Source organism: Nicotiana tabacum, chromosome 3 (genome assembly GCF_000715075.1).
Source record: "Nicotiana tabacum cultivar K326 chromosome 3, ASM71507v2, whole genome shotgun sequence".
In the NCBI taxonomy this organism is placed as follows: Eukaryota; Viridiplantae; Streptophyta; class Magnoliopsida; order Solanales; family Solanaceae; genus Nicotiana; species Nicotiana tabacum.
Genome location: NC_134082.1, coordinates 148,740,060 through 148,752,776, shown reverse-complemented (window position 1 = coordinate 148,752,776; position 12,717 = coordinate 148,740,060). Strand labels below are relative to the sequence as shown.

The window sequence follows — 12,717 nt, the reverse complement described above, 5'->3', positions numbered from 1 at the left end:
TGATCTTTTATATTTTTAAAATATTAAATAACTATTTTAAATTATTTTAGTATAAAAAGATATTTTTTGTATTCATTTATTATTTTTATAAATTATTTAGTTATTAAAATTAGCTATTTAAATCTGGCCCTATTTTTATTCAAATTTGACCCAATACCTAGCCCAATTCTTAACCTAAACCTACCCAGCCCAAAACTTAATGCCCGACTCGGCCCCAATCTCATTCAATCTTGGTCGTTGATCATAGAGATCAATGGCCACAATTAACCCTTTTCTAAATTAAACTAAACGACCCCCCCCCAAACCCGGTCATTCTCACCCACACAGCCGCCCTAAAATCCCTTTCCACTCCAATGCTCTCAAAAACTAACCCTAATCGAACCTCACTGTCGCTCATCTATGGCTATTCATGGTGGTTTCTCACCACCCCCGGGCCTCTAACGACCTCTCCTCTACTGGTATCACCATTTCCAGGGTCCTCAAGGGACCAAGGTTAGTCTGCTTGCATCTATGGCCCTTTCTCGCCTGGTTTCAGGCAGTTCCGGTTTGATTTCGAGTAAGATCTTTCTATATCGCCTTAGATCTATGGGTTTCTAAACTTGTTTCTTCACCTCTGTGTGGCTCTTCTCGAAACCCTAATTTCTTCCTTCTGAACTTCTTAGATCTGTACAGATATGAGATGTTTGGACCTATTTCATATGTTCTTTTACAAAAAAACCTTCTGATTTTTACAAGGATCTTCTAATTTTCGAATGGCTTTTCATTTTACTAAACTAGGGTTTCTCGAAAATTTCTTTTCAAAAAATGTTTGATAGTTTTGAGTGTTTGATCTTCTACTTCTTATGTGCCTTGACTGATTTTGTAAGGTTTGCTCTAACTTTAACTCATTTATACTAAAAGCCCTAATTTTATCGACATTTTTGTTTGGTTTCTGAGTTACTTGTATGTTGACTTTGTCCTTGCTTTAGTTCTTGTGATTTTCTTTAGCTAATTATATGTCTTATAATTTTTATCCTGATATGCCTCTGCTGAGTTTCTTGGTCCAACTTTTCTACTGATTCTACATGTCTATATTCATTTTGGTTGTTCATGGTAAACCTATATTTTTCTCCGTAAATCAGTGTTGTTTTCTTGATTTACCAATTTGTTTCGTTAAAATTATGTGTCAAATCCTGACTATTCATTTCTTGCCTTATTTTTGTCTGCGAGACTTGCCGACTCTTTATGTGATTTTTGTCTTTGATTGAACCCTTGACTATTTTGAAGTTCTTATTTTCTGGTTTGATTTGAAGTTTTTTCCTTAACAAAACCTTTGATTCTTACTTCTCTACTCAGTTTGATTGAACTTCTTGCCTTAATTAGTTTTTTCTTGCCTTATTTGTTATTTACTGATTGTTTCCTTAATTGAAACTCTTGTTCATTCACCCCTAATTACCTACTTTGTACCTAAGTCTTACTTGATTTCTTTTCTTAAACAACTGTCCTACTTTTTACCATTGATTGATTATCCCTTGATTAAGGGGAAGACTTACTGATTTTACGTGAGTGACTGATTCTGTGAATTTCCTTAATTTCTATATAATTGATTCTTTACCTTATTTTTTTTAATTCTTGATTAATATATAAAGTCCCTCTTATTTTAACTTCTGGACACAAACAATAGTTCAAAACTACCACTTTTACACTCTAAAAAGGCTCTCTCTGCACTCCTTGCTGCTTATGATCTCTATTGTTCTAGCCGGCTGCAAGCCAAGGCTGGAAATTGCACAATACCTTTCTCACATCTTGTATATTTCATTCTTTAACTAGGAATGCTTCTGATTAATTTTAAGAATCAAAACATATGTGTTTGCTTACTGCTTTAATCCATATGGCATGAGTCCATTCTTGCCCTTGTTTACTGCTTACCCAGCATGCCTAATATTGCATATTCAAATATGTAATTAGCATGTTTCCACTTTACTTGTTTGTTTGCTATCTTGTTTAACATGTCTACATATAAAATTAGCCTGTTTGACTGATTGTTGTTTATCTAGCATGCCTAGACTCTGCCTTTGTGTAATTAGCATGCCTTCACCTGTTAATACTTGCCTAGCATGACCATCTAAGTCTTTGCCTACTCTGCCTCACTCCTGCTAAGTTAATTACTCTCCTTATAATGGCTTCAACATGTTTTTGTTGTGATCTTTGTTGCATGACTTGCATTCCAGTTCTGTGGAACCCCTTTAAGAGTTCTATTGAGGTGTATCCTCTGTGTTCCCAACCCCTCTTCCCTTGTGTGATGGTTGTTTGCCAAAGTACTTCCTAAAACTGTTTGTTCTATGACTTATGTTCTGATTGCAACTTGGTCCTTTACACTTTCCTCAAACTGTTTTATCACTAATGATTTTCAGAAGTTCTTTTCAGTCCTAAGGCCTTTCTTTTAAACTCTTTCAAACCATTATGCACTTTCACTTACTCTTAGAATACTAGGTCCTGCCCCTCTGGTATGTGTACTGCTTAGAGACCCTTGATATCTCTTTGAACTCTGGCATATCAGGGATGGCACTTCCACACTACACAATAATCAGTTGTTATTTGAGAAAAGTCTAGGTGTGAGCAGTGTCTGGGATCCTTGAGGTCCTTAGGGAACTCTAACACACCTAGACATGAAATTGGTTATGGAACTTTGGGTATTTAAGACTATTGGAGGCTTGGAAATCACTTTGGGCCTACTTCAGGCTCCCTATAGCTTAATTCCGGTTCTATTTATGTAATTTTGTTAATCATTGGTCTGTAATAATTAATTGTAAACGAACAGTGGGGTGATTAGTGAAAAGGGGAGGGTAGTTGTATATTATGAGCAAATTGGGTAGATAACATGCCTATAGGGTCTATTTTGATTCAAATGTGTTTGTTAGATAATATGCCTATAGGATCTGCTTGGGTTTAAATAAATTCTGCATGTTTTACTTTCACACAATTAGAAGTCATGCCTATAGGATCTAAATCAGCTTTTACTTATTAGATACCATGCCTATAGGATTTAAAATCAGTTGTAATAGAAATCATGCCTATAGGATCTAAAACCAATTTAGTTAGATCTAAAATCAATTTGACTCGTGCTCGTCAGTTCTGAATCAGATTAAATAACCTACTTTTTTCGTGTTACTCAATATCACTAGAAAGCATGCCTATAGGACCCCAAATTGCCCTTTTAAAAATTGTTTACTGTTTTACTGCATTCCTAATCAGTAATAGATACCATGCTCATAGGACATCACCATTATACACCTAGAAAATCCTATAGGACGATTAAAGATCCAGCAACTGCAAAATTGTGTTCTGTTATCTGTGACTGCTCATAACCTACAGGTCTAAAATCAGTAGGCAAGCTGAATAGGTCTTTGACACTTTGGTCCAAATTCAGTACTGCATGTTCTCTGCTCACGTAGATATCATGCCCTAAGGTTTTCGCTTAAATACCCGAAACTGTTGTTTGAGACGTGCACTTACTTGTTCTGTTTGTGGAGGTAAATGTGAGCCTTTAATTGTTCCTTCTTTAAATGCAGTCTTAATTGTTTTGATTGACGCCTAGATTTTTCTCCTTTATGTACTTTAGGATGGTCTAGAACTACCTAAATTTGAAGTCCTAGATACCTCCAGGTCCACCAGGAAGGGACGGGCAGTGCACGCATAGGACATCTTTCAAGGTTGCTAGGGCGCTTTAGGCTATGGCCAAGGGGAGGGAATTGGGTAGTAAGGATATGATGACTACGCGCTAATGTCACGTGTAGCCCCTCACTGAGGAGTGATTGTCGGGCATTGTGTGGGTATGATCCTATAGGCTAACTAACCTAGGACCCTCTTTCCTAACTCTCGCTGTTTAAATAAAGTTACTTTTTTATATATATGTGCAACTTGTTCAAGCCTTTTCCCTTGTTTCATTACTTGAATTATACACGTGCTTAGAATGTCAAAACATGTCTTTACTTGCAAGTATGTGTTAAAACTGTTTATTTGTAAAAGGACTAATTCACATAGTTTAAGTTCGATCGGGACCCACCGTTGTGGACCACGAGGGGTGCTTAACACCTTGTTCTCAAGGTTATTTCAAACTCTTACCCTAATCTCTAGTAATACAAACTAGTTACATGAGTTAATCGCTCTAGGTGCCCTAACGCACCATAATTCATAAGGTGACAACTCTTCAAATACCCAATTCCCAAAAGGAAATGAGTTTTTCCCCCATGAATGTCGAAACCCAGACTTCCCCGTCAAAAAAGGAAAAAAGTGGGCGCAACAATGCTCGACTATATCAAGACATATCAGTGGGACGGAAGAGCTTCACATAGCTCGGCCGCAGGAGCAATAATCAGGCAAACCAGCTTTGAGCGCGTCGCTGTATGCCCTCCATACAAACTATTTATTAAACACAAGAATCATGAGTAAACGCAACACATATCAAGCCAGGCCAAATAAACTTAAGTATATATGTACCTGCGCGCCTTCAAGTAAATCCAACAAATTCCTGTAATAAGAGAGATGATGTCGAGCCTCGACCTCGCGGGCGTAGCCTCGCCTATCAACCCACCTCCAAGCTAAAGGGAGAAACGGTGGAGGTGGTGCATCCGGAGCTATCGGTAGCAGAGGTGGCTGGAACTGCTGGAACTGCAGGAACTGCTCCCAGACCCAAACCTAATATAGATTGTGGACATAAAATTTAAGGTATTTTTATACTATGCATGTTATAATCATGAAAAGAATTGACTATGTTTTCACCTGTATCAGCAGTAAAAATTCGGCAACATCTTTCTGGGTGTCCATACAAGCCCGACACATCTACCTATACAAGTAACCTAGAACAATTGTACCCCAGCTGTAACTAGATAAATCATCTAACCGGATAAATCATCTAACCGCTCCAGATGACGTAGAAATCTTAAGCTAACTAGGTTTCCCATATATTTAAGTTAGTGTTAGGCTAAAATGTTGGGTTAGAAAGAGACTTTTGTTGGTAGAGAGTAGAGTTCAATTTGGATTAAAGAATTGGGCGGTCGCTTGTGACCAATAATATTTAACTCTATAATTTAACAGGCTGTGATCCTCTGTTGAAACCACGTGTTTTTATCAAAGTTGTGAATATACTCCGTAAATAGATCCAATCCACACTCTGACTTTCAACTCTCATAATCACAAGTCAGAAAGAAGATTAAAAGAAGACGATGATTTCCAAGCGAAGTCACTGGAACAACAAGAAAGCCTTCTCGTTATTTTAAAACTTAGCTAATTCCCACCTTCTTCCTATAAATTAATATACCTTTCAACCAATTCTTTACATTCACATTCAATTCTGTTTTATATTCGGTTCTGTTTATCTTTATAGTTGTTTGGATTTGGATTTGGATTTTGGCCATGGCTATGGAGGAGGATGGTGTAATTGATCAAAAACCAGCGGCGCCGTCACCTCCAACGCCGGTGGAGTTTAAAGGGACGGATTCTGGTTCTTTGCTTCACACCGTAGTAGCGCTGGTCCTATGGCTTGGCTCTATCCATTTCAACTTCATAATCGTTCTTGCTTCCTTTGTCTTTCTTCCTTTCTCTAAAGCTCTCGCGTTAGTTTCTCTCCAATTTTATTTTTACTTAACCTGCTCATGTTTCTTTATTACCCAGTTGTCTGATTTTGACTTTTCTATTATTGATATTTGTTTCAGAGTGATAGGAATATTGCTTATACTTATGCTGATTCCAATTGATGAGAAAAATAAACGGGGGCGAAGATTATCGAGGTTAGATTGCTGGTGCAATTATGCTGATTATTTATCTGATTAATTGGTAAAGATTGGTTTTTTTTTTTGCTGCTGGGTTAATAGTGATTATTGGGGATCTTCAGGTACATATGTAAGCATGTTTGTGGTTATTTTCCGGTGCATTTGTACGTGGAGGACATCAAAGCATTTGATCCTAACGAGGCCTACGGTATATTAGTGATTTCTATTCATCTTCTCCATTTCGAAAGGAATAAAGAGATCAACTTTCTGTTTGTGTTTTCATTCTTTATTCTCCAAAAATGTTGTCATTTGTTTGAAGACTTTAATTAGCTATGATAATTCAGCTGGAATCAACTAACGTATCATGCACTTCCCATTATAGAACTATAACAGTTATATTTATACTAAGTTGGAGTTGGTTTGTTAAAATTGGTTTGTCAAATTCCAGTTTTCTTTCCTACAGAAGGATAAGCATTTTGACACATTGATAGAAACTAGCAGAAATTTGTGGTCCCCACTTCTCTATATTAGCAGACACTCCCAGAAAACATTACTGTCTGGTTATTGCTCTTATTTTGTGAAAGTGTTAGTGAACTTGTAATTTACTGATCATTTGGAAACATTGGATAAATAGAGGAATATGAAACAGCTTACTACCATCATAAGCCATCCTTTTTTTTTGTTGGATAACCATGGCGTCCAGGCCAGCTTGCGCGCACCTCGATTAATTCCACTGGATACCTGTCACCTCCCACCAGCAACAGATACCAGTTAACTCTATCACCAAGGCTTGGATAGATGAGAAAAAATCACCTAGTGTTTTTTTGCCTCCTCTAGGGATTTGAACGAGGGACCTCATGGTTCTCACCCACTTTATTGACCACTAGGCTACACCTTTGGGTGCATAGGCCATCCTTGACTTTTTTGATAAAGTAAGAGATATTATAAATGGCATCGAGAAGATGCAAAAACATAGATACAAAAGATTTGTTAGCTCCAGTACAAAGAGTCCTATACTAGTGTTAAAGAGCTAACAAAGTCCAAAAAGTTGTCATGGGAGTTTACAGGTGTTAGGGTACGGTACTCCAACTGTACAAAAGTTAAAGACATTTACCCTTAAGGAAGTGGTTAGGAGTTGCTGTAAAATCAAAACATCTCCTGTTCCTCTCATTCCAAATACACCAAAAAATACAGAAAGGGATTAGTTTCCAGATTTTCTTGATGGTTGTACCAACTTTCCAGCTGTTCCAGTTCAAAAAGGCTTCCTTTAAATTCCCAGGCATTACCCAGTCCATTCCAAAAAGAGACAAAACATGTTCCATAAGCCATCCTTTTCTTGCATAGTAAGTATTGAGGTTTTCTGCGTCTACCTAAGTTGAGCAATGCTTTTTGCTTTCAGATGACAAGTTATGTAAACCCGAGTCAACATGCTAGCTTTGCTTTTGTCTAAACCATAGATGACATCTAATGACCATAAATGCTATGTAGATGACATCTAATGGTTTGTGTTCTAACTGACTTGGTCCACATCTCTTACTTTTTTGCTTGTTGAGCTTTCTGTATCTTTTTTTTTTTTGGAAGAAGTAAGGGAATTTCATATAAGACATCACGGATATGCAGGTAGTACTTGTGGAGCTTTCTGTATCTTGGATCATTCAATCCTCTAACTTTTGTTTCTCTCGTTTGCTTCTGTTCTAAATTTTCCCCTCACTATTTTTTGTCCTTTTTTCCAAAGCCTACCGCTGTGTAATTTTAATATTTGATTTCCACTCCTTTCTAAATTGGTACTTATAACTTCTTCTGTGGGCTGATGAAGTCTGTTTCTACACTTCTTGAAGAAACTATATACACCATTCTGTGTTACAACAGTATTAATGAAAAAGCAGAAATCAGTGGCCGCTGTTGTTCATACTAACTTGGATGTTGTTTCTTACAGTTTTTGGATATGAGCCACATTCTGTTTGGCCAATTGGGGTGGTTGCGCTTGCTGACCTTACTGGTTTCATGCCTCTCCCAAGAATCAAAGTGCTAGCAAGTACAGCTGTATGACTTGATGCCTCGTTCTAGTAATTGTTATTTTAATTGTACATAGTCCTATTTTCGACTACTAGTAGCATTTACTGTGATGAAAATTGGCAGGTGTTCTATACACCATTCATGAGGCATATCTGGACATGGTTAGGACTTGCACCCGCTACAAGGAAAAGTTTTAAATCCCTCTTGGCTTCTGGTCACAGCTGCATCATTGTGCCAGGTGGAGTTCAAGAGGCATTCTATATGGAGCGTGGTTCCGAGGTTCAATTTTGAAACTTGATTGCAGTTTACAAGCCGATATATTATGCTATACTCACTGCATCTCCTCCTATCCTTGCTCAAACTTAGATGTAGCTGCATAAATGAATTTTGATTAGGAATAGCTAGTAATCACTTATTACACCTTGTTACAAGCCCATTTGATCTAGGCAGCTACTCAACTATTCTAATGAGAGTTAACCTAGTTTGGCTTTTTGAAAGATTGAGAATGTCAATCAACTAATCAACTACACCTTGTTTATAAAACATGTGAATAAACTATTTAGCGTCATTTGTCCCAAGCAATAATAAACTGACTAGAGGTTCTCTAAGTCTCAATAGTTATAGAGTTAAGCTATAGAAATAGAGTTAAGAGATTGTTCAGAAAAATTATATAAATAGTTTGGGTACGTTTTTTGATAAAGTATATAGTTGAGTATGTCAACTCATACCAATTTGTATGTTTTTGTTTTTCATTATATTCTATTGTTAGTCAAGGTTTCGGTGATTATGGAAGATTTTAGGTTGTTTTGGATTATTCTCTTCCGATTTTTGGTCTTCCTGGTCTATTTCTATACTTTTCATCATTTTCACTCAACGGCCAGTGCATCTTTAGCTTTATATAGGATGTGGTCTAACGATCACGAGCCTCTTTTGTCTCCTTTTATCCTCTCTATTTGCTATTTGTGCTCTTTGTTAGACAAGATCATATCCAGTTCTCTAGGATAGAACATCCATCGTTTGTTTTCTTATTTTTGTGTCGTTTCTTATTGATATGTTATGCCTTAGTGGCTGAATGTTCACTTGCTACATTAATAGTCTTACACTCTCACAACCTTTTTATAAAACTGTCTTTCATCTTGTTATTTGTTTTTCTGTTAGCACTCCTATGAAGCTTCTCCTTGTGAATCATTTCAATGTAGTCATTTGTGTTACGTCTTCATGGCTTCATCTCCGTAATCCCAGGTTTTAGTTGTCTCAGTTGTCTATTAGTCTCATCAATTAACAATATAATCTGCAAACAGCATGCACCACAAGAGCTCATTATGTGCATTACTGGTTAGCTCACTCACAACCAGAGTGCAAGTTCTTTCTAAGAGCTCAAATTCAAGACCTCTTATTTAAGATAGATCTTTGGTGTAAGCCTGTAGTGATGAGATAATCAATGGTCGCGTCAGCGTGAAAAGTTAGTTGTGAGAGTGGCTTGTCGTTAAATTTGTTTGAATGCTGGTGGGTAATCGAAAAGGTTTTCCTATTTGAGTAGAGAGGTCAAGTTTTTTTTTTTGGGAGCAGAAAGGGAAGTGTGATTTGGTACAGATGGTGTGGTATTTACTATATATCTTATGTACCTATTGGGGATAATGGTAAGTGAGAGTATGAGATATTTAGTATCCTTTACTTGTGTATGCTGGGATGGGAATGTGTTAAATCTAATTGCCCTATTAATCTGTGATAGATTGCCTATCTTCAAAGAAGAAAAGGATTTGTACGCATTGCCATGGAGATGGGCAAACCACTGGTTCCTGTATTCTGTTTCGGCCAGGTGATATTTTCTTCGTCTTTGGTTTTCTTAGTTTTCGGTTATTCACTTCAACTTTCTTGTGCTTCAATGCTGGCGAACTTGAAATGTTTCCTATCCTACGTGACTATTTCTATCACTTTATGTGATTTAAATTTAAATGAGGACTGAAATTTGCATGCAAGGTATTAAGATACTCAGTTTTCATATCTTTGATATATATTTTGTCTGAGGAAATCTTGTTTGATTTTATTATACTTTGCACTCTTTAAGGAAAGATCATAGCTTTGCATGTGGTGATAATTTCACAAGCATTGGCTCATTGGGTAGAGTTCACAACTGGGTTGTCAAGCTTCTCTTGTTTCTGCTTTGTGGTATTATTTTGTAATCATGTTGCTAATGTGGTGTGGAGAAACTCCTTTTCTCGTGTGTGCTTCATTATTGTCTTTTCAGAATTTTCCTCGGTAAAGTAACTGTCAATCTCCGTCTTGGTTGTGATACTTTTATCTTCATATTGTTCTTGCTTTTGTGCTCATTTTGGTTGAAAAAAATATCCTGATATGTGCTTAGTGCTTACTGTTTTATCTAAATTCTGCAGTCTGATGTCTACAAATGGTGGAAGCCAAGCGGGAAATTGTACTTGGAATTCTCTAGGCTCATTAAGTTCACTCCAATACTTTTCTGGGGCGTCTTGTGGTATGTTATGCGACCTTATTCTTTCAACTTCACACCAGGAAGGCAATATAGAATCTTGACCTTTTTGTTTGAGGTTCTATTATCTCCCACACCAGAAGGCCAGTACTAAATCCTTGAAGTCAGTTATTTTAACTCATTGCTTATGGAAGTAATAGCTGTAAATGGCCTGCTACAGTCATTAGGCATGGTTAATGTTTCCGAGATCATTTAATTTGAAAACTAGAACTAATTGGTTCGAGTTTGTACACTATATACTCATGTAGGCCATGTTATTCCTTACTGCTAAAATTGGTTCCCTATTCCAGTTTAGTAGAGCTGCCACTATCTCCACCAACCGTGAAATAGGACATAGTTGTATTAAACAGAATAGGTAAATTGATTATAGTACATGCGACCAGTCATATGATGGATTGCAACCTATCCCTGGAATGTACTTGGAAATGTCCTTTCTTTTGCCACTCATCTGTTTCTAGTTTCAACTTTGTAATATCTTGGTGTTTTATTGCAGTTCTCCCATACCGTTTCAGCGACCCATGCATGTTGTAGTTGGTAGGCCCATTGTGCTCAAGAAAAATCCAGACCCTACTGCCGAAGAGGTATTCCAGTTGACCCTCCTAGTTTCTGTCTCTCTTTCTGCAGTGGGCTTGTGAATTGTGCACTACTCATGATGCAACAAACAATGGGGTGTTTCCTTGTGATGATGGGGTCGGGGTATTACGAACTATTGTCTAAACAGTTTGCCAGTAATTTTTTTTTTTTTTTTTTGTATTTATTTAACTTCCAGTTTTTTTTTTCCTTTTCCTGAAGGTCGCTGAAGTGCATAGTCGGTTTATTGAAGCACTAGAACAACTCTTTGAAAGGCACAAGAAGAGGGTTGGTTATGATGATCTCCCGCTGAGAGTTCTTTAATGCTTGTCACTTGGCTGTACTGCTTATCATGTGTATCTATTCTTCAGCAGGGTAAATTTGTATAAAAGGATTTGTTCCTTTCTTTTCTTGCTTTCTCTCTCTTGTGTGTGCATGTAACTGTATGCTTGTGCATGTCTTGAAGAGAAGGAGATGGGAAAGAAATAAATGGAAGTTGTAGTTTCGCCCAGCTTCTTATTTTGATAATGAAATTGCAATCTCTAATGTGTATATAGGTCAATCATAATGCGCTTAATTCTTACGGGCGTCAACTCTTACTTAAGCTACAGTGCAGCTTCTTTAAAGAGATGGAAGCAAACAAATGTTCTATATGTTGGGAACTTGGGATCAGCAGTTGTAATGCACATGATATTTCAAAAGGAACCTCCCTTAAATTCACTGGTACGCTCAAAGAATACCTCATGTCTAAAGGACTTAAGAACTAGTGGTGAGGCCCCCTAATTGTTGTATGTCTATTGTAATTAAGGTTGGAAATTACGGGTTTTACCCTATGATCACATCTAAAATAATATTTTCCAAGTCTATGGCAAGTCAATTATTGCAAGTGGATTCTCATTTAGCTATAGAAAATTTGCAACGCGAATGGCGTGGGCAGTAGGTGTAGCCGTGTAGACGCTAAATAGCAGACAGAGACGTCTTCAAGTATCTTAGTTCATCACATGGTTCACTTTCAAAATTGCCTTCCCTTCAAAAGTTCCGCGAGATTTTGTTCTCACAAGAAAATCTAAAAAGAAAACAAACCATATTCTGCGCCAGACGTCGCATTGAACGTGATTACTGTTTTGTAATCCTATACTAGTATTCTTAATGAAATTAGACACATTCTTGTATGGGCCAAAATCTATCTTTAGGATATTTAAGCCATGATAGTACTAGGGGAAGAGTTCTTAAGTCGTCGTTTGTCGAAATGGTCCAAGAAGCGGCGAAGTCTGTGATCGGAGAGTTAATAAGGTCCGAAGTCGAAGAGTCAACAAGGGCAGAAGTCAAGGTGTCAACAAGAGTCGAGGCCGAGGTCGAGTACCTTTAATTTGTTATAACGGCTAGTTTCAAGATAGTATATTAAAGAAAATATTCTAATGGATATTCTCTGCACTTATACTATTAAGGTTTCTTAGGAGCATGTTCTCTATAAATAGAAAAAGACATAATGATATGGGACATATGATATTCATTTTGTAAAGAACACACTTTGACTTGAGGAAGAGAATCGGATCTTACTTGCTAAGATACAAACATCACATTTTCACTGAGATTCTTGTCTATACTTTTCCACTAGATCCGAGAATAACTCAAATATTCAAGGGATTATCTATCATTCATCATTGTCAGAACGAACATCCACTTATTTCATCCTTTCTTGAGTGACCAATTCCTTCAATTTACTTAAATATCATTTATTGTTATTCATTGATATTGAATGCGACATTATTGCCTCTTATTCCCGGATTATTTATTGAAGATGAGTTTCTTTTTGCAGAAAAACAGACATCGGCAATCATGGGATTCCTCGAGTTGTTTGTCGTGGCATTAATG

At 37.0% G+C, this 12,717-nt stretch overlaps 1 protein-coding gene across 1 annotated transcript; it reads left to right on the top strand.

Moving 5' to 3' along the window:
• The first annotated feature begins 4,983 nt into the window (after window positions 1–4,983).
• On the top strand, window positions 4,984–11,394 carry LOC107822720 (diacylglycerol O-acyltransferase 2D). Its single transcript, XM_016649287.2, has 9 exons — window positions 4,984–5,594; window positions 5,694–5,768; window positions 5,873–5,958; window positions 7,687–7,793; window positions 7,890–8,045; window positions 9,499–9,585; window positions 10,160–10,257; window positions 10,766–10,853; window positions 11,065–11,394. The coding sequence occupies exons 1-9, from the start codon at window positions 5,395–5,397 to the stop codon at window positions 11,164–11,166; spliced, it is 999 nt and encodes a 332-aa protein (XP_016504773.1). The 5' UTR covers window positions 4,984–5,394; the 3' UTR covers window positions 11,167–11,394.
• Window positions 11,395–12,717: the final 1,323 nt, after the last annotated feature.